We start from the raw sequence: 18,404 nt of genomic DNA on the forward strand, positions 1-18,404 counted from the left end.
CTGGCATTGCCAGTTTAACGGATCAGTAAGAAGACCTTGATCTGGGTCACTGGAGAGCCACGCTGCCAGTCAGAGTGGACAGTGCTGAGCTTGACAGGTCTGACTCAGTATAACACAGGGCAAACAAACCGTGTTCATATATATGAGCCAGGAAGCGCTCCTATAGCATGGAACATGCATCCCAGCAGTTGGCAGGTAGTGTGAAGCTGTAGGTCTGCTATGAAAGTACTTTGAGTCTGTCCTTTTCTTGACTTGCAGAACATCAATCAATCAATCAATCAATCAATCAATCGTTTTATTTATATCCCGCCCTCCCTGCCGAAGCAGGCTCAGGGCGGCTAACAGCATTAAATCAGTACAATAGGTTATACAATAATATTTAAAACAATAACTAATTAACAATTTAATTAAAATTCTAAAATTAATAAAATTAACATCATGGTGCTATTTCAGCAGTTGGTAAAAATCATTTAAGCAGTCTCTCTATCTTTTAATCGGTGAGGCCATCCTGAAGAGGATGGTCTTGCAGGCCCTGCGGAACTGTTCAAAGTCCCACAGGGCCCGCACTTCTTCCGGGAGCTGGTTCCATAGGTGTGGGGCTACAACGGAGAAAGCCCGCATGCGGGTACTCTGTAGTTTTGTTTCCTTCAGCCCAGGGATAGTCAGCAGGTTCTTCCCTGCTGACCTCAGTGCTCTTTGGGGTTCATATGGGGAAAGACGGTCCCTCAGGTAGGCAGGTCCTCAGCCATAGAGGCCTTTAAATGTAATAACCAGCACTTTGTAGCGAATCCGGTATGTAACTGGCAACCAGTGCAGTCTGCGCAGCCCTGGCTGTATGTGCTCCCATTTTGGAGCCCTAGTAACAGCCTAGCCGCCAGGTTCGGCACAGAGGCAGCACCATGTAGAGGGCATTACAGTAATCCAGTCTCGAGGTGACCATTGCATGAATCACTGTTGCTAGGTCCCGGCGCTCTAGGAAGGGGGCCAACAGCCTTGCCCGCCTTAGATGGAAGAAGGCTGACTTAGCAGTGGCTGCTATCTGGGCCTCCATTGATAGTGAAGGCTCCAGTAGAACTCCCAAGCTCCTGACCCGGTGCGCCGCTTCAGTGGCGCCCCGTCAAAAACCGGGAGAGGTATTTCCCTCCCCAGAGCGCCCCAACCCACGCAAAGGACTTCTGTCTTCGCTGGATTCAACTTCAACCCACTCAGCCTTAGCCAAGTTGCCACGGCCTGCAATGCCGTGGTTGACATGTATTGGTTGATTTTATTGTGTAATCTGTTTTTGTTTTATATGGTTAATTTGCTGTTGTTAGCTTCCCTGAGCCCGCCAGGGAAGGGCGGGATATAAATTTGATCAAATAAATAAATAAAATGTATCTATTCTAGTTCTGGCAGTTGACCTGGAGCACCTTGCTGGAGAGCTCACCCCCTGAGTCTAGAGACAGAGCTGTGGGCAGGCTGGCCCTTTAACTTACCAGGGAAGTTCCTGGTGGGCTGTTGCCCTGGAGGGCCACTGGTAGCCAGGAGCAAGCAGAGCCAAGTGACCCTTCAGGGCTTCCTCTAAGTTGTGGAGTCTTGTGAGCAAAAATGTTGCTTTGTGAGCTGCTGGCATTAAAGTTGCAAGTGAGCAGTTTGGCTGCTTCATAAATTAGTTTGCTCTAGGCCCATCCTTCCTGAGCTAAAACTAAAATGTGTGGGCCAGAGACTAAAAAACTGTGAGCTAGTTCACACTAGCTCAGCTTAGAAGGAACACTGATGCTGACAAAATGACAAAGTCTGCTCGGTTTGAACCTAGACCATGGTAACAGTGGTTGGTGTTGTTGCCAGTTGACCAGGTCCAAGCGGAATGGACTTCCTGTTCCAGAGCCAGTATGTGTAGTGGTTACAGTGTTAAACCAGGATTTGGGAGGCTACAGTTTCAGATCCCCACTCTACCATGGAAGCTTGCTTGGGAGGACAGCATGGAGGAGATAAACATGATGTAAGCCATCTGGGAAGAAAGGCAGAGTATAAATGAAGTATTATGAGATGTCCTGACAGATGTGGCATGTTAAATTTATGTGATCATTATAATAACATGACTAGTAGTGTTACTAGTAGTAGTAGTTATATTGTACTAGGTAACTTTGACTGTTTAAGCACAATATTCACACATGCCCAAACCCACATTTCAGCTTTTTTTTGTTTTCCTCAAATTGTACGGGGAACACATTTAAGATTCCCTAGGGCAGGGGTGGCCAAACTTGCTTAATGTAAAAGCCATATAGAATAAACGACCGATGTTTGAGAGATGTAAGACATGAACATCAGATGTTTGAGAGCCACAAGAAAGAAAGGAAGGAAGGAAGGAAGGCAAATAGAGGGGGGAGGTGGAAAGAAATCAACTTTAACTTTAAATGCATTCTCCAAACTGCTGGCTGGCTTGGTGAAGTGATTTAAAGAGAGTTTAAATGCCTTCTCCAAGCTGGCCAATGGGGTGGTGAGGACTTCGAGAGCCACAAATATATGTGTGAAAGAGCCACATGTGGCTCCCGAACTGCAGTTGGCCACCCCTGGCTTAGAGGTGGAACTTACATGATATAATGAATGGCAGATCTCTCTAGAGACTACATTTGAGGCTACGGTTAGCAGTGTCATGGAACTATTCACAAAGATCCATGGGACAATTGTGCAGCAAGGTATCTTCCTGGGCCTTAGGGAGAGTGAAACCTTCAGCAGAGCTGTTATCACCTTACGAGGTAGTCATGCTCAAGGAGAACTTGGTTCAAGCAGCTGCGAGAGTCATATTAAGGCAGGGAGAGTGGGCCAGATCTGTGAGGACTTCAGCAGCAAGATCAAAAAAACCAAGGCTACCCAGGCTGATGAGGACTCAACAAACAGCTGGCAGAATGTGAAAGAGTGCTTTGCTAAGTAGCCTGTGGCTGGGAAAGGAATGAGACAGCTTTTTTACTTCCTGCCCTTCCAAACCTCTGAAGGATCATGGTTCTGTTCTGCCCAGTAGCAAGCACCTTCCTCATGGTTTTTGAACTGCACACCAAATTCAGAGGGCCAGTGCCCTTACTGGTATTAAGGAATCGTGCTAAAGGGTACTGATCTCCTTTAACTAACTGGGAAAGTTCCCAGCAGATTGGTGCTCTGGAGGGCATCTGGCACCTGGGTGCAAACAGAAGTCTAAGTCTCGGGGACTCTGGCCACATGGCACTAAGACAACCAGTGGTGATGTGTTGCCACTGGGTGGGTCAGAGCTCAATGGACCTTCTGCCCACCCCAAGCCCCCCTTACTTCTGAGCTGCTTGAAACCCCAATCTGTTCCTATCAGGATCTGATGACCAGAGTCATCCTCAGTCCCATTGTCCTTAGCATTTAAAATTTTGGTGTCTGGGTACAATTGCATCTTTCCAGACAACTTCAGAAACATTTTATTTAAAAACAAAACAAGTGCTTTTCATCCTCAGCTGTCATCTAATGCTGTTACTTTCCCTTTTGACAATTTCCTTTCGAATTTTAGCTAATGAACACACAGGAAATGCTAAAGATGGAACTTGAAAGAGAGAAGCAGAGAGTTCTGTCGAAAACTCGGGTGAGTTGCAGGGATATTCATGTTAAAGTATTAATCCTACTGTTTTGATAGACCTCATCTCATGCACAGCATTGCAGCGTGTTTTATGCCTTTCCTTCCCTCTCTTCAGATAAAACAGGTTGACCTGGTGTAAAAATTCAAGTAGAGAAGTACGTCATTAATGCTCATGACAGCTAAACAAGATGTGCGAATCCCATGACTGGTGCTTGCAACATTTTATTGTTTTCTTACAGCATTTGTGGAGAACCGTGAATTGAATTGGGTCCATGGTGCTGAGTGCAAGGGGGTTAAAACTTTTAAGAAATGCTTTTTTAAAAAGTTGGCCCTCAGTGTTCAGATTCAATATTGTATTGGTGGCAGAAATTGCTGTGAAGTCATGGCCAGCTTACAGTTACCTATAGGGTTTTCAAAGCAAGAGATGGTCAGAGGTGGTTTGCCATTGTTCCTGCCTTGGTGTAGTAATCCTGGACTTCCTGGGTGGTCTCCCATCCAAATACTAAACAGAGTCAACCCTGCTTAGCTTCTGAGATTTTATGAGATCAGGCTGGCCTGGGCTAGCCAGACCACAATATTGTGTTGTGGTAGTTTTTAAAAAAAAATATATCTGGCCCCCTTGTAGTGGAGGCATTGAGTTGGCATTTAAACATGTATTTGTGAATGTGCACACCGAATTTCACTTGCAGGAAGGATCACATCACAGCTGACTTTGCTGCTTTCTCCAGTCCCCTGAAAACAGATGCAGGGATCAGGTTTGAGTTCAGACTTGAATTGAAGCACAGAATCACCTGAATATGCATTTTGGAAAAACTGTGGGTGGTTTATTAGCCCTTTATTGTGGAAGTAATTTCCATAGATAGCTCTGCTGTATGAACTGAAAAACCAGATTGATCAAAATTCTTGGTAACCACACTGGTCTATCGGAAATCCTATAACAATAGAGTAATACCTCTGTTAGTGGACTGTTACTTGAAATCTTGCTTACGGCTGAGTAGGGTTGCCAAGTCCAATTCAAAAAATATCTGGGGACTTTGGGGGTGGAACCAGGAGACATTGGGGGTGGAGCCAGAAGCAAGGTTGTGACAAGCATAATTGAATTCTAAAGGGAGTTCTGGCCATCACATTTAAAGGGACCGCACACCTTGTAAATGCCTTCCCTCCACTGGAAATAATAAATGATAGGGGCACCTTCTTTTGCGGCTCATAGAATTGGACCCCCCTGGTCCAGTCCTTTTGAAGCTTGGAGGGTTTTTTGGGGAGAGGCACCAGATGCTATGCAGCAAATTTGGTACTTCTATCTCAAAAAAGTCCCCTCCCCAAGCCCAAGATACCCACAGAGCAATTCTCCATTATACCCTGTGGGAATTGGTCTCCATAGGGAATAATGGAGTGCCCAGCAGACATTTCCCTCCCCCAACCACCATTTTCTGATGACCCTGAAGTGGGGGGAGGGCCTCCAATCTGGGGGATCCCCTGTCCCCACCTGGGGATTGGCAAGCCTACTGCTGAGTGATGTTTTAGTGATGTCATAATGAGAAGATTTACACCTGTTATTTTTCACTTTGGCCGAACCAGTCCATTCCTGACTTTGGAGGTTCCATAGTTTGGATTGTAACCCTGGCCTAGGAGAAGGGATGGGGGGTTTAAATCTTTTCTTCCTGTACCATTTTGTGAGATCCCCCTTGCTCACCATGGGGGAACCAGGGCTCCACTGTCCTGCTTGCCATCCAGAGGGAAGTTCTCAGGCCACAAAATGGGAGGGGGCTGCATCACCTGGTCCTGTGCTGGCCAGAGCTGCTGCCAACATGCTCTCCCTTGCAGCCAACAGGTGTTCTGGGCATCAGGAGTGGTTCTAGGTGCTAGCGAGGGGGGGGGCATGAGGGGTGCTTCTGCTGTCTGTCGGGGACTCCAGGACCGTCACAGCAAGCTCCACAAGGTCAGGGTTCACCCTCAACCTTGGACACATTTTCCTTCCTGAGAAAACCCCACAGAAGTGCTGTTGCTCCTCCCCCGCTTCCAGTGGAGCAAACATACCAGATATAAGACATGTATGCTGAGACAAATAGCAGCTCTGTGGCACAGTTTCAGATAGGCAAAATGGCACAAGAGGACAAAGCTTAAATTTCCTTGTACCGTAGCCCAGTCAAAATTGGGGATCTGTGTCTCTGATTTTTTTTTTAATAGTCTTTTAGAGTTCTGTATGCAGAATTCCCAGTGTTTCCTCTGGTTTGGCTCAGCCGCTGGGAGTTTTGATTTATGGAGATTTTGCTGCTGCTACTGACAACAGTTTCATAAAGGACCCCTGTATTGGATGTTTGAGCATTCTGTATGGATCTCATCAAAGCTGTGGGCACAATCCACCATCATTTCATAGAGGCATCTGTAAGAGACATTCCCAGTGGCCTTTTGAAAGGATGCAAGAACTTTCCAGATGGCTGCCCCTTTATTTTATCATTTGACTCTTGGGGAGGGAAGGGGAGGGGGTGACTTGGTTTCACACTGGCCACCGCCGGTAGGTTTTTGTTACAGTAAACTGAGTGGGTTTATTATATGAAAAAAATAAAACACAGCTTGACTCGCTTCTTCTAAATGTGCCAGAGAAGAATGATGCAGTCCAGAAGAGAAAGGGGTTGTGAATAGCAAATCAATACCTCTTGAGCTATTTAAATATTCACACTTTTTTTGTGTGTGGCTTGTCACAGTTTGTGCCAAGTTATAGCTGCTCTGCTTATTTTGTTTTGTTAGTCTCAGCACCACGCGTCACGCACTCTCGCACAGAGGGCCGTATCCTGCGGGCTCTTCAGCCAGCTTCTGAACAAGTAGTGAAAACAGAACTGGGTTTGCAGACGCTGCAAACTCAGCAGGGTTGAGGGCTGAAGTTTTCAGCCCTAAATAAAATTCAATAGTATTTTTCAAACTAGGTCCAGAACTTTTCAGCTGCTGCCCTGTAACTATGTCGACTTTGCCAGATAGGCTTCCTTTGAAACCAGAAGTGTAGAATAATGGGACTGTTCATATTTCTGAGAAGTAAACCTCACAAATCCTTAAGCTGCAGTCCTATGCAGAGTTACATGAGAGTACAACCTGTTGAAATCTTTTGGGCATACCTTCAAGTAGACTATCTCTCAATACATTTTTAGCCTACCCTTCCTGCAGGGAGCTCAGCATGGTTCTCCCTTCCACTATGTTTTCGTGCGCATTCACCTTTTGATGGTGAAAAAAAGAGTGAGTGGCCCAAAGTAAGGTTGCCAAGCCTCGGGTGAGGAATACCCTGCCCTCTGCTCTGTTTCTCACTGCTTCCCTGAGTGGCGCTAGGAGGAAAAATATTGAAACTCATGATGCCAGCTGCAGCATCATGTAATTTCTGGTTAAAAAAACCTGATGTGACATACATAAGGTATCTCTAGGAATCACCAGAAACCATAAGGTTTTCACTGATTTCTAGAGCTACCTATGCCACTTCTGGGTTTTTTCTGAAAGTGACATGACACTTCAGCCAGCATTGCAGCCCTCAGAATCCCTGCCCACAGCCCTCCCACTGATAGCTAGGCATTGTCTGGCAACCCTAGCCCAAAGTCACACAGTAAGTGTAATGGCTGAGTGGGGATTTGAACCCACATCCTAGTTTGACACTGTGGTCCTTACATCACATTAGACCCCACATATATACAGCTGAGCTATACATTAGTTTGCAGACTTATCTACAATATTTCTGGGATAGACTTATTACTATGGAGATCCAGAGAGGCCAAATTTGCGTCAAATACTTCTGTGCAATAAAGAGTGGCTGGTAATCTTCTGTTCTGGGACCAGCTCATGTGTAATGAAATGATGCTTGGGAGGGACATCTGATCTTTATGGGTGGCTCTTCTGAAGTAACCAGGGGGTAGAGTGTGCTGCTGGAAAGGAAGCCTGAAGAATCACTATGTATTCGTGGAAGCCTGGCTGGATCTTAGTTCACTGAATTTCTTAGACTGAAACTATGAACAGCCAAATCTATGTAGATTGGGAAGTCTAAGCAGGTCCCTCTACAGAAATATTATGCCCTAGGGAAAGCCAGCATTTCCCAGCTATCCTGTCCAGAGCATCAAGATATTTCCAATTCATCATTTTTAAGGCATTTGCAAGAACCTCTGTTGCAGCACAGCGTGAGCCAGCATGAAGGAACTGTTCCTTCTGGATTCCCTGAGGAATTGCTTGGCATAAAGAAAAGGAAGCCCCTCCATCCATCCAAACTGGTTCTCCTCAAAGGGTGATGTTGGCATTCTGTATGTGGGAATTCAGGCCTAAGAGCATAAGAGGCACTCTGCTGGATTGAACTCGTGGTCCATCATGTACAACATCTTGTTTTCCATAGTGGCTAACCATATGCTTAAAAATCCCACAGAAGAGGAAAGTTTAGACATGCTGTTTGACCCTAAAAAGCAGTCATGGAAGGATACCTAATGTGGATCAGGGCTACAGTTCTGGAGAAACGAACTTTATTTTTCCCCCCATTATGCTAGCTGAAAATGCACACACACCTTGGCTGGTGCTTTAAGTCCCAGTAAAAGGGGGGGACCCCCCCATACAAGCAGTACAAGTGAATTCAAAGCATCTAGGTGGGTGTTTTTAATGAAATGGCACAAAATAATAGAAATAAACCCTTTCACAGTTTTGTGGTACCTCATTCATAATACTCAATCCTTCCTGCAGCATTTTTTTAAAAAAATATATCCAACAACACATCAGAGTTTCAGCCACAGAACTGTACATGTAGCAAAAGGTTCCATTGTTTGAAGCTGTTTGAAGCTATTTTATGTGGAATTTTTTAGGTTCTCAAAGTTTATTGTATGTTATTATTGGCTTGTTTGGTTTTATTGTTTTAGTTGTAAGTCACCTCAAGCTGATCTCTGGAGAGGTGGCATACAAATTTTCTGAATAAATGTGTATAATTTGACCCTGAATGAAGGCCACAGAACTGTCTTATGTCCAAAATTTTTGTCCTCCAATATTTATACGCTCTCTGTAAGGTCTGAGTTATCTTAACCTCTGTCTTTCTTCTCTTCCTTTTTTTTCTGGTTCATTTCATGATATAAGTAAAGTGAAACAAAAATGAACAGGCACTTTTAAGATCAATCTTAATTCCAGGATCATATTTCATTTAAGAGCGCTCTCTTCATCAGATGCAAATAATGGCATTAGGGGATATGCAGAAACATTTCCTGTCCTTTTAGTAGAGGCTTAATATGTGGAAATGGGCAGTTAAAGCTTTTTTTATGGCATGGAGGTAAATAACATCACCTGGTAAATATTATCCTCTTAAGCCTCTATTAAAGACATGTGCAGTCTCTAAGAACACTTTCCCAGGAGTAAGCTCCCTTGAACGAACCTGAGGAGGATTCTGAGTAGAACTGCTTTGTCAATTATAAAAATTAGCTTCCAATCCAGGGTTTTTTATAAATATATTTATTTGTTTGTTGCAGAAAACATTTGTATTCAGCCTATTCTTTTGATTCAAGGCATACTTCATTTTCAATGAAATGCTTTTTTTTTTAAGGAAGTCAAAGAAGCACAGGAAATGTTGGCAAAATTAGCTGAAAGTGCAGCAAAATCAGAACAGGAGGCTGCAGTTACAGCAAAGGTGAGTTAGTTTTGTTGCTGTCAGTCATTGGATGGCCTGAATTTAGCACAGTCAACAGCCTGGAGAATAAATGTCTTGCCCCTTGAATAGACACTTAACATTTGGAAGGGAGGAGGTGAAGCTTTTCATGATACAGAGGTAAATAATATCACCAGGTAAGCAACATCCCAATAAGCATCTATTAGGGACAAGACTTTTTTTCTTCAGGCTGCTGATCTTATGGTCAACGCTTGGTGCTCCTTATATTGTATTTAGCAATTTGTTTTAGGTTCCACTTGCTAAGCATTTTGCACAACTTCAGTGGACCCCTTTAGCCCAGCCCACCAATGATGTGAAGATATATGATGTTTGCAACCAGTAATGTATTACAAACACTCTCTAATTTTGTAACCTGGGTTTATTTTATTATTAATTACATGTAGATGTATATTTCAGATGGTGACCAGCAGTACTTGTGGGGGTATCTCTTCCCCCTCTTCACTAATTTTACCCCTGAAACCACCACTGTGACTCCTGCCTCACCTCACCTCCACCACCGGTGAACCCAGTGGAGCTCCTGGTCTCCACTACTGGTCTGTCATAACAGAAACATTTCCAAGAAGTCTCAGAAATCAACGTTCTTACACATTGTGGCCCACTCCTTCTTTATGGGTGGCCCTATCCCCCCAGTGTTTTGACAAGCTGAATGCCAAAACAATACAGGATTGCTTTTGTATGCCTTTCCAAAGCTAGATAGAAGTTAGAGCTGATAAACATGGCTAAAGGTCACTCTTTTCCTACATCTTCCTCCAACTTTAAGTAGTGGCATACGGCAAGCCAGTACTCTGAAGTAAAAAAGGGCTGAATTCATACCCAGCTCTCCTTGACTCTTTGAAGTTGAATTGCTTACAACAGGTATTGGACATTATTAATCAAACATATTTGGAAAACTGTGACATTTGGTGAGAAAGCAACATATGCTGAGATTAGTGCTATTCCAGAAAAAGAGCATAAATGGGACCAGTTAATTATAATGGGTGAATAGTTGCCAAATATTTGTAGTTTGTACCGAGATACAAAATTCAATCAGTTATCAAGATGCTGGTGTTTACTACACCTTAAAGAGGCAGTCTAATAACCCATATAACACTGTCAAGGGGGCACAGTGGTTATATAGTGTTATACTAAAACTTGGGAGAACCACCTTCAAACCCCTGTTCTCCTATGGAAGCTTGCTGGGGGACCTTGGGCCCATCACATTTCCTCTGCCTAAACTATCTAACAGGGTTGTGGTGAGGATAAAATGGAAGAAAGGAGAATAATGTCAACCACTTTGGTGAGTGATGTGAGCCAGTTTGGTGTAGTGGTTAAGTGCATGGACTCTTGACTGGGAGAACCATGTTTGATTCCTCACTCTTCCACTTGCAGTTGCTGGAATGGCCTTGGGTCAGCTGTATCTCTCGCAGAGCTGTCCTTGAAAGAGCAGCTTCTGTGAGAGCTCTCTCAGCCCCATCCACCTCACAGGGTGTCTGTTGTGGGGGAGAAAGGTAAAGGAGATTGTGAGTCGCTCTGAGACTTTGAGATTCAGAGTGAAAGGGGCAGGATACAAATCCAATATCATCATCATCTTCTTCTCTGAGGGAAAGAAAAGTGGGGTATAAGTTACCAAAATATTTGCTTAAAACTATTCTTTACTATTCTACTATATCCCAAAGCCCTTAAGGCTGTAAACCTAAAACCACTTTTCCAGGAGCATGCCCAATGGAATAAAATGGGACCTACTTCTGAAGAGACCTGTTTAGAATTGTTCCCTAAATCAATGAAATGAGGGCCAGTGTGGCACAGTGGTTAGAGTATTGGAGTAGGATCTGGGAGATCCAGGCTTGAGTTCTGACTTCTGCCCTGGAATCTCGTGTGGGGACCTTGGGCCAATTACACCCTCTCAGCCTAACCTACCTCACAAGGTTGTTGTGTGGATAAAATGGAGGAGAGGGGACTGATGTGAGCCACTTTGAGTCCTCATTGGGGAGAAAAGAGTGGGATAACTAAAGTAAATAAAATAAGCAATAAATAATAAGTAGATAGCGATAACTGTGGACCCCGATTAAGGAAAGCTCATAAAATGAAAGCGTCACTAAATTTCTTGGGACCAAACTATTTTGCTGAATTTTTCAAATTTCAAATTGCTATATTATTGTCAGTATTATATATGAATGTAGTAATATTACAGCTACTATAAATGGAGTACTTCAGAGGTCCTCTGCTCTCTTACCCCTGCACCCCCTCCCCACCTGTCAAAGGTGTCCAAGGCAACTTTTCCCTTTATATGAATCAGTCAGTAAACAGAAATATCTGGGTATTGGGGGCTGGTATTCAGAAGCTTCTGGGAGGGCGTACAGTGGGGCACATGAAGCAGACATAAAAGAAAAGAGAACATAATTATTGTTCAATACATATGCACACTGTACTTTGTTGAACTGTTATCTGTGAACACTGGTTCAGTGAAGTAGCTTGTAGATACAACGGCAGACACCTGCAGCCATTTCAAAAGATTTCCAGAGCCTTGTATTTGTATATATCTGAACTGTGTTTGCACAAGATTTGTTTTCCCCCCTAAAGATATAAAATAAAACAGAATTCCTGTGTTTCAGTGAAGCCATAGCCAGGTCTCATGAAGATCATATTTTTCGATTGCTAATGAAAATAGATATAAAATTAGTGAGTGTGCATGTGTTTGTGCATGAAAAAGAAGGCTTAAATTAGAAATGTAATGTGAAATGCCATTCTTACATTTCATGATTATTGCCTTTCTCTTTAATTAAAAGCCACACCATTCTGTCCAACCCACTATATAGAAAAGAGTAACTTGTAGATCTGGCCAAACCATAAATGTATTGCAACATATAAACAGCTCAGCCTGCAAATAACATGGATTTCAATTCTTTATTTTATTTATTTTTATTTTTGGAGATGAGTTATTGATACGTTGCAAGGAATCTATAAATTGCTAGAAATTGATATGTATATTCTGGTCACCGGACCTCAAAAAGGATATTATAGCATTGGAGAAAGTCCAGAAAAGGGCAACTAGAATGATTAAAGGGTTGGAACACTTTCCCTATGAAGAAAGGTTAAAATGCTTGGGGCTCTTTAGCTTGGAGAAACGTTAACTGCAGGGTGACATGATAGAGGTTTACAAGATAATGCATGGGATAGAGAAAGTAGAGAAAGAAGTACTTTTCTCCCTTTCTCACAATACAAGAACTTCTGGGTATTCAATGAAATTGCTGAGCAGTCAGGTTAAAACGGATAAAAGGAAGTACTTCTTCACTCAAAGGGTGATTAACATGTGGAATTCACTGCCACAGGAGGTGGTGGCGGCTACAAGCATAGACAGCGTCAAGAGGGAGTTAGATAAAAATATGGAGCAGAGGTCCATCAGTGGCTATTAGCCACAGTGTGTGTGTGTGTGTGTATTATTTTTTTTGCCACTGTGTGACATAGAGTGTTGGACTGGATGGGCCATTGACTTGATCCAACATGGCTTCTCTTATGTTCTTATGTTCAGAAAATCAGGACCATGCCAGACATGATCTGACTTTCCTCCTTATTTAGTTGTTTATTTTAAAATGTTTCACTTTAAAACACACACACAGACAGGGCAGCTTACAGAGAATACACCATCTTGCTGAGTGGCTTTTATAGTGCCTCCTAAGCAGAGATACAACCTTCTAAGCCCATTGACTTTAGTGGGGGTTATAAGGGTATAACTCTGTTTAGGATTGTGCTGTAAAAGAAAAAAGTTCTTTGCTTCTACAATCCACATGACCCAACCTAATGAGTCTGAATATTATGGGATAAAGTGCCATGTGTGTTACACTAGATACTCACATTGGAGTATAAACGTGGGGGATGCATTTGTGATTATTACGCCACTGAAGAAATCAAGAAGTCAAAATACACATGGCATTTAGACAGAGCTGGTTCACAGTATTTTGTCACCACAAGGCAAGGTTTGCCTTGGATAGCCTGGACAAAGAACCACCAGCACACTAAAGATGTCAGTGTTGAGCAATTCATGGATATTTGTGGTGCAGTGCAGACCTACCAGAAGAAAGTGGGTTGCGGGGGGGGGGGGCATTTGTACCAGAAGAAAGAATATTTTACAGTTAATAGTAAGTGTGTGATTTGCATAGATTTATACATTTATTCTTTGGGTTACTCCCGCCTGGTAGGAGTAACATAAACTTGAGCTTGTACTAAGCCTCATTTGGCTCTGCAACCATAAGCTGCAGACCTCAGAGACAATGGTTCGTTTTCCATAGCCCTCCATACGGTTCTATGATTTTCACTCTGGACCTACAAGTACTAGTGTGAGGACTTGGCTCTGACCTGTACCCAAAGGTAAGACCTGTTCTACATCTGCATTGAGTGTGCTTGAGTTGGGTCAAGGGTCTGAGTTACAGCCTTAAGTCTTATCAATGAACTGAAGCTGTGCTATGTGGTATTAACTAGCTGAAGTCATACCAACTGCTGAACTGTGGCCTCTGGCTGTATTATTGTTGGAGTTATGACCCTCTATTTATGTACTGTGTTTATGAGATATTTTAAATTCGTTGTGTTTAATTGGATGTTTTATTTATTGTTACTGCAGTGTTTTAATGTCGTAAGCCACCCTGAGCCTTGCAGGATAGGGCGGGGTATAAATCACAAATTAAATTAAATTAAATCCCTGAGGCCAGTAGCTTAGAGTTCAGAATGCAGCAAACAGAAGGTACTGCTTCGCCAACCAGGAAAGGGCTGGGCAGAAGGCTAAGTCAGTACAGAGCCCTTATGCTACTTAGCAATGATAAAGGATGACGCTGCATATCCCAGCCCCCCTTGTGCCTCATCCTAGCTCCCAGCTAGCCCATGAGACTCCCTTGCTCCCAACTTCAGACCCCGTTCAGTCCCCAGAGTCCCTGATCATTTGCCCCATCAAATCCATTTTCAGTCCTTCTCTTTTTGTCCCCTTACCTTCATATCCCCTTCAGCTTGTAATAAGCACACTGCTGTGACTCCCAAAGTGCACTGGTTGTGTCAGGTCCATAGTTTTGGGATTTTGTTGTGCCCCCCTCCCCCAGGCGCAAGCAGTCCAGCTACCCAAACAAGAAAAGAAGATGGCAAAAGAGCTGAAAGAAGCGGCAGAGAGAGAAGCTGCGGCAAGAGAAGCGGCTGAGAGAGAGGCAGCAGAGAGAAAAGCAGTATCAACTCGAGAAGCCGCAGAGCTAGAAATTTTGTTTGGATCTCATCAGGAACTGTTGGAATCTCTCTGTCAAGGTGACAAGGTAGAAAGTCTTCCTTCCTTCTATGCCTATGGGATTTTTATGAAGAAACATGAGGCAGTCTGGCCTGTCTTGTGACTACTGTTGCAATAGGAAGACAGTCGAAAGCTGTATTTCCAGTTGCTGTTTATCCAAGAATGTGTCGTCCCCCCAAAAAAACCCCCCACAAACCTTTGTTTCGTGTGCACCTTTTCCTGCTACTGTCCCTAGTTAGGATACCCATTCCCAGGTGTTTTTCCTTAGGGAAATGAGTACATCTTTAATTATTTTGCCATCAAATTGCAACCTGCTTATGGCAACCCTGTAGGGTTTTTAAGGCAAGACATTCAGAGGTGGTTTGCCACTGCATGCCTCTGCGTCACAGCCCTGGACTTCCTTGGTGGTCTCCCATCCAAAAATTGACAGGGCAGATCATGCTTAGTTTCTGAGATCTGACAAGATCAGACTATCTTGGGCTATCTAGGTCAGGGCGCACCTTTAATGGGGCCCTCTGAATTGTGGAGTAGGTATTAGTATGCTGGACTAGCATCTCAGAGCCAGTCTGGTGTAGTGGTTAAGTGCATGGACTCTTATCTGGGAGAACCGGGTTTGATTCCGCACTCCTCCACTTGCAGCTGCTGAACTGGCCTTAGGTCAGCCATAGCTCTTGCAGAGTTGTCCTTGAAAGGGCAGCTTCTGTGAGAGCTCTCTCAGCCCCACCTACCTCACAGGGTGTCTGTTGTGGGGAAGAAGGTAAAGGAGATTGTAAGCTTACATCCTCCTCCTCTCCTCCACTTTACTTTCACAACCACCCTGTAAGGTAGGTTAGGCTGAGAGCATGCTGCTGGCCCTAGGTCACCCAGCAAGTTCCCATGGGGATTTGAACCTGGTGTTCCCACATTCTAGTTTGATCTTCTAATCACCGCACCTCACTTGCCTGACAGGACAGGTAAATACATTGATGATTTGCAAATATACTAAGACCCAATCTTTCTTTCCAACATGTGTAGCCAAATATTTCTGTTGCGATGTTATGCATTTAACATAGAACAATGAGTAATGGATGGCTCTGTTTTGTAACACATGCTTCCTATGTAAAGGACACTGCAAGCAAAGCATTACTAAATGAGGTGGTACGGCTTAAAAATTCTGAACGTGAAGCAAGGGAGCGCATAAGGAGGTACGCATGCAAGAATTTGCTTGGTATGCAAGGCCTGTAAAAAGCCATGTTTGTTTCGTGGCTGCCAAATGCACTAATACTGTTTTTGCTCTTTAGACTAGAACTGGAAATACGACAATTAAGTCAAGCCTGGGAATTGAAGTTTCAGATTCTGAAGAGAAGGTAGGGTATTAATCTGTCTAAAGGTGCAACCTTGCCGCAGTGAAGTGTTTTAAGACCCACTGATTTCAACAGGAGAGTTATGAACAGATGGTCTCCTTCTAGTTGAAATCAATGGGGCAGTTCAGCACTTTTTGCCAAAGGCTGGAGCACACATTTAAAATACTACATTTTATCACTAGCATTTACTGAGTCAAAGGAAGTGAAGCAAAGGGTGATGAAACTGACCAAACACAGCTGCCCTGTTTCCTTCATACAGTTCAATAGACCTGGCCTGAAAAGATCATGAAAACTGGATGGCAGCAATACTAGGAGGGGGGCTCTTTTAGAAGACTTCTGCTAATGCACAGGATTAGAGGGGAACACAGGCTGAGCAGTTCCAGAGTTTTTCCAAATTATTGGTCACAGGTAGGACAGAAGTTGGCCTCAGAACCTCCAGCTGTCATGTTGAATGAGTCTGCTACCATAGGTGCCATCACAGCTGTGCAGACTGCAGCAGCATCTCAGCCTGCGACAACATCCTGAGGGACATACTGGGAATCCTTCCATTGCCTGGTCCCACCCTGGAGATTTGACTCCAGAGGGGTTTGTGGCTCAGTGGCAGAGCATCTGCTGGGCATGCAGAAGGTCCAAGGTTCAATTCCTGGCATCTCCAGTTAAAGATCTGGAAATAGGTGATATGGGAGACCTCCGACTGAGAGATTGCTGCTGCCAGTCTTAGACAATCTTCTGAATGTTTCCTCTGAATGTATCTTCTGAATGTCAAGGAAAAGGTGCCTCCAGTTTTGAGAGAGTGAGAGAGATCTATGCCCTGAAAATTCAAAGTTTAGAGAAATATGGTGTGCCCCAATGAACATCATATGGATGGATGGCAATTTAACATCACTGAAATTCTCCAGATGTAAGCAAACCATGTAATTCAAGCCATGTCATTGGGGATGGCACAGCAATAGAGGTTTCTCTCCTATCACTACTCCTTTTCAGTAATGGCCAAGTTTTGATTAGCCGCTCCTTAAGTCCTGGAATCACAGAGCAATAAGACCCCTATTTTGTAGCCACCAATGAAAGGTTAATCACAAGAAGTCAAGCTACACAGAGAATGCTTCCATCCAGGAGGTTCAAGAACACCCCCACTGAGTCATTCCATTCAAATTCTTGTTTTGCTTTTCTTGTGGATAAAAAGGTTGAAGCATGTTGTTTAATGGGTGGTTGTTATATTTTCAGGACAATGGTGTTATAGAACAGTGGCCTTGGGCTTTGATACTGCTGTTCTTTTATCGTTCACTCACCTGCACACTGTTTGTGTTTATGGGAATTATGGGGGCCCTCTTGTGGTCAACATCTTACAAATTTACAAAAATGGCAACTGAAAACTATGGATTGGATCCTACCAGCTGCGACTGTTTCCTTACCTTTGCCTTCCTGAAGCAGCTTCCTTTGGTCCTTGGAAAAAGCTGTGATTGATATCAAGGAACCTGTGTGGGTTGAGGGGGGGAAAAGCAGGATGGTGGGAGATGCTACAGTGAGCAAGGGAATCAGGCAAGATTTGACCCTCTTCTCTCTTGCGCCAACAGCAAGAGGGTAGGAACCAGCCCTTGTTTCCAAGGGGGTGGCTTCTTACAGAAATTTGGAATCATCACATAAGGATGTGTGATAAGATCATTCTTCTGTTGAGCTAGAATCATCACTCAATAGCTTCTGCATCCCAATTTATTGTACATGGCTCAAGAACAGCATCTTAGTGTACATGACATACAATAGACTTCTCTGGGCTGAGCTGTTTTCCTTGGATTGTTAGCTCTGGTGTGTCAGGTCTTAGCCTTAGGCATGGTTGGCCTTAGGCATTAGATTATAATCATCATTAATATTTGTATAGCACTTACAGTATTTATATAGCACTTCTAGTGCACAAAATGCTTCCCGTGCTTTATGGAGAGGTTACATTGTCAGATTGTTTTCTGGGAGACCAAAATTCAGATCAGCACTCTGCCATGAAACTCAGCCAACAACTCTCAGCTGAACCCATCTTGTTGGGTTGGTGTTAGGATGCAATGAAGGCAAAGAAAACAGTGAGCTCTTCAGAGGAAGGGCAGGATAAATCCTGCAATAAATTAAAATAAAATTTTTGCAGTAGTTCTTGTAAAATAGGCCATTGGGTTGGGTTCTGCCACTCCATTCCAAGAGGTGCAGACTCCAGAGCCTTCCACCAGAGGTTATTTTAATTGTTAACTGTTTTAATTGTTGTTTTAATTTTTATTATTTATTCTGTGTGTGTGTGTGATGTAAGCCACCCTGCGCCCTGTTTATTTATTATTTTAGTAGATTTAGTAGTATTCTGCCCTCCCCACCTTTTAGGGAAGGGTGGCCAATAAATTGAACATAATAAATAATAATACACATGTCTTCCACTGAAGGAAGGTTTGTTGGGAGGGAGGGGAGTTCCGCACATAGCTGAACCCACTATCATTATCCTCATACTGCAGATGGGATGGATGAGGCTAGAGAGAGTGAGATACCCACAGTTAGTGGTGAGTTCATAACACAAGCAAAAGTTGAGCTGTGGCCCTCTCAGGTCACAAAAGA

At 43.6% G+C, this 18,404-nt stretch overlaps 1 protein-coding gene across 2 annotated transcripts in view; it reads left to right on the forward strand.

Annotated features, from left to right (window-relative positions):
• The window catches only part of C10H10orf67 (chromosome 10 C10orf67 homolog), a 66,630-nt gene that overhangs the window by 30,173 nt on the left and 18,053 nt on the right, over positions 1–18,404 (forward strand). For both annotated transcript variants that reach the window (XM_060247918.1, XM_060247919.1), the window contains exons 8-12: positions 3,509–3,580; positions 9,117–9,200; positions 14,303–14,506; positions 15,583–15,662; positions 15,759–15,824. In XM_060247918.1, the coding sequence (XP_060103901.1) occupies positions 3,509–3,580; positions 9,117–9,200; positions 14,303–14,506; positions 15,583–15,662; positions 15,759–15,824 (506 nt within the window). The remainder of the gene's footprint in view (positions 1–3,508; positions 3,581–9,116; positions 9,201–14,302; positions 14,507–15,582; positions 15,663–15,758; positions 15,825–18,404) is intronic.

The sequence above is a fragment of the Heteronotia binoei genome, chromosome 10 (assembly GCF_032191835.1).
Source record: "Heteronotia binoei isolate CCM8104 ecotype False Entrance Well chromosome 10, APGP_CSIRO_Hbin_v1, whole genome shotgun sequence".
Lineage (NCBI taxonomy): Eukaryota > Metazoa > Chordata > Lepidosauria > Squamata > Gekkonidae > Heteronotia > Heteronotia binoei.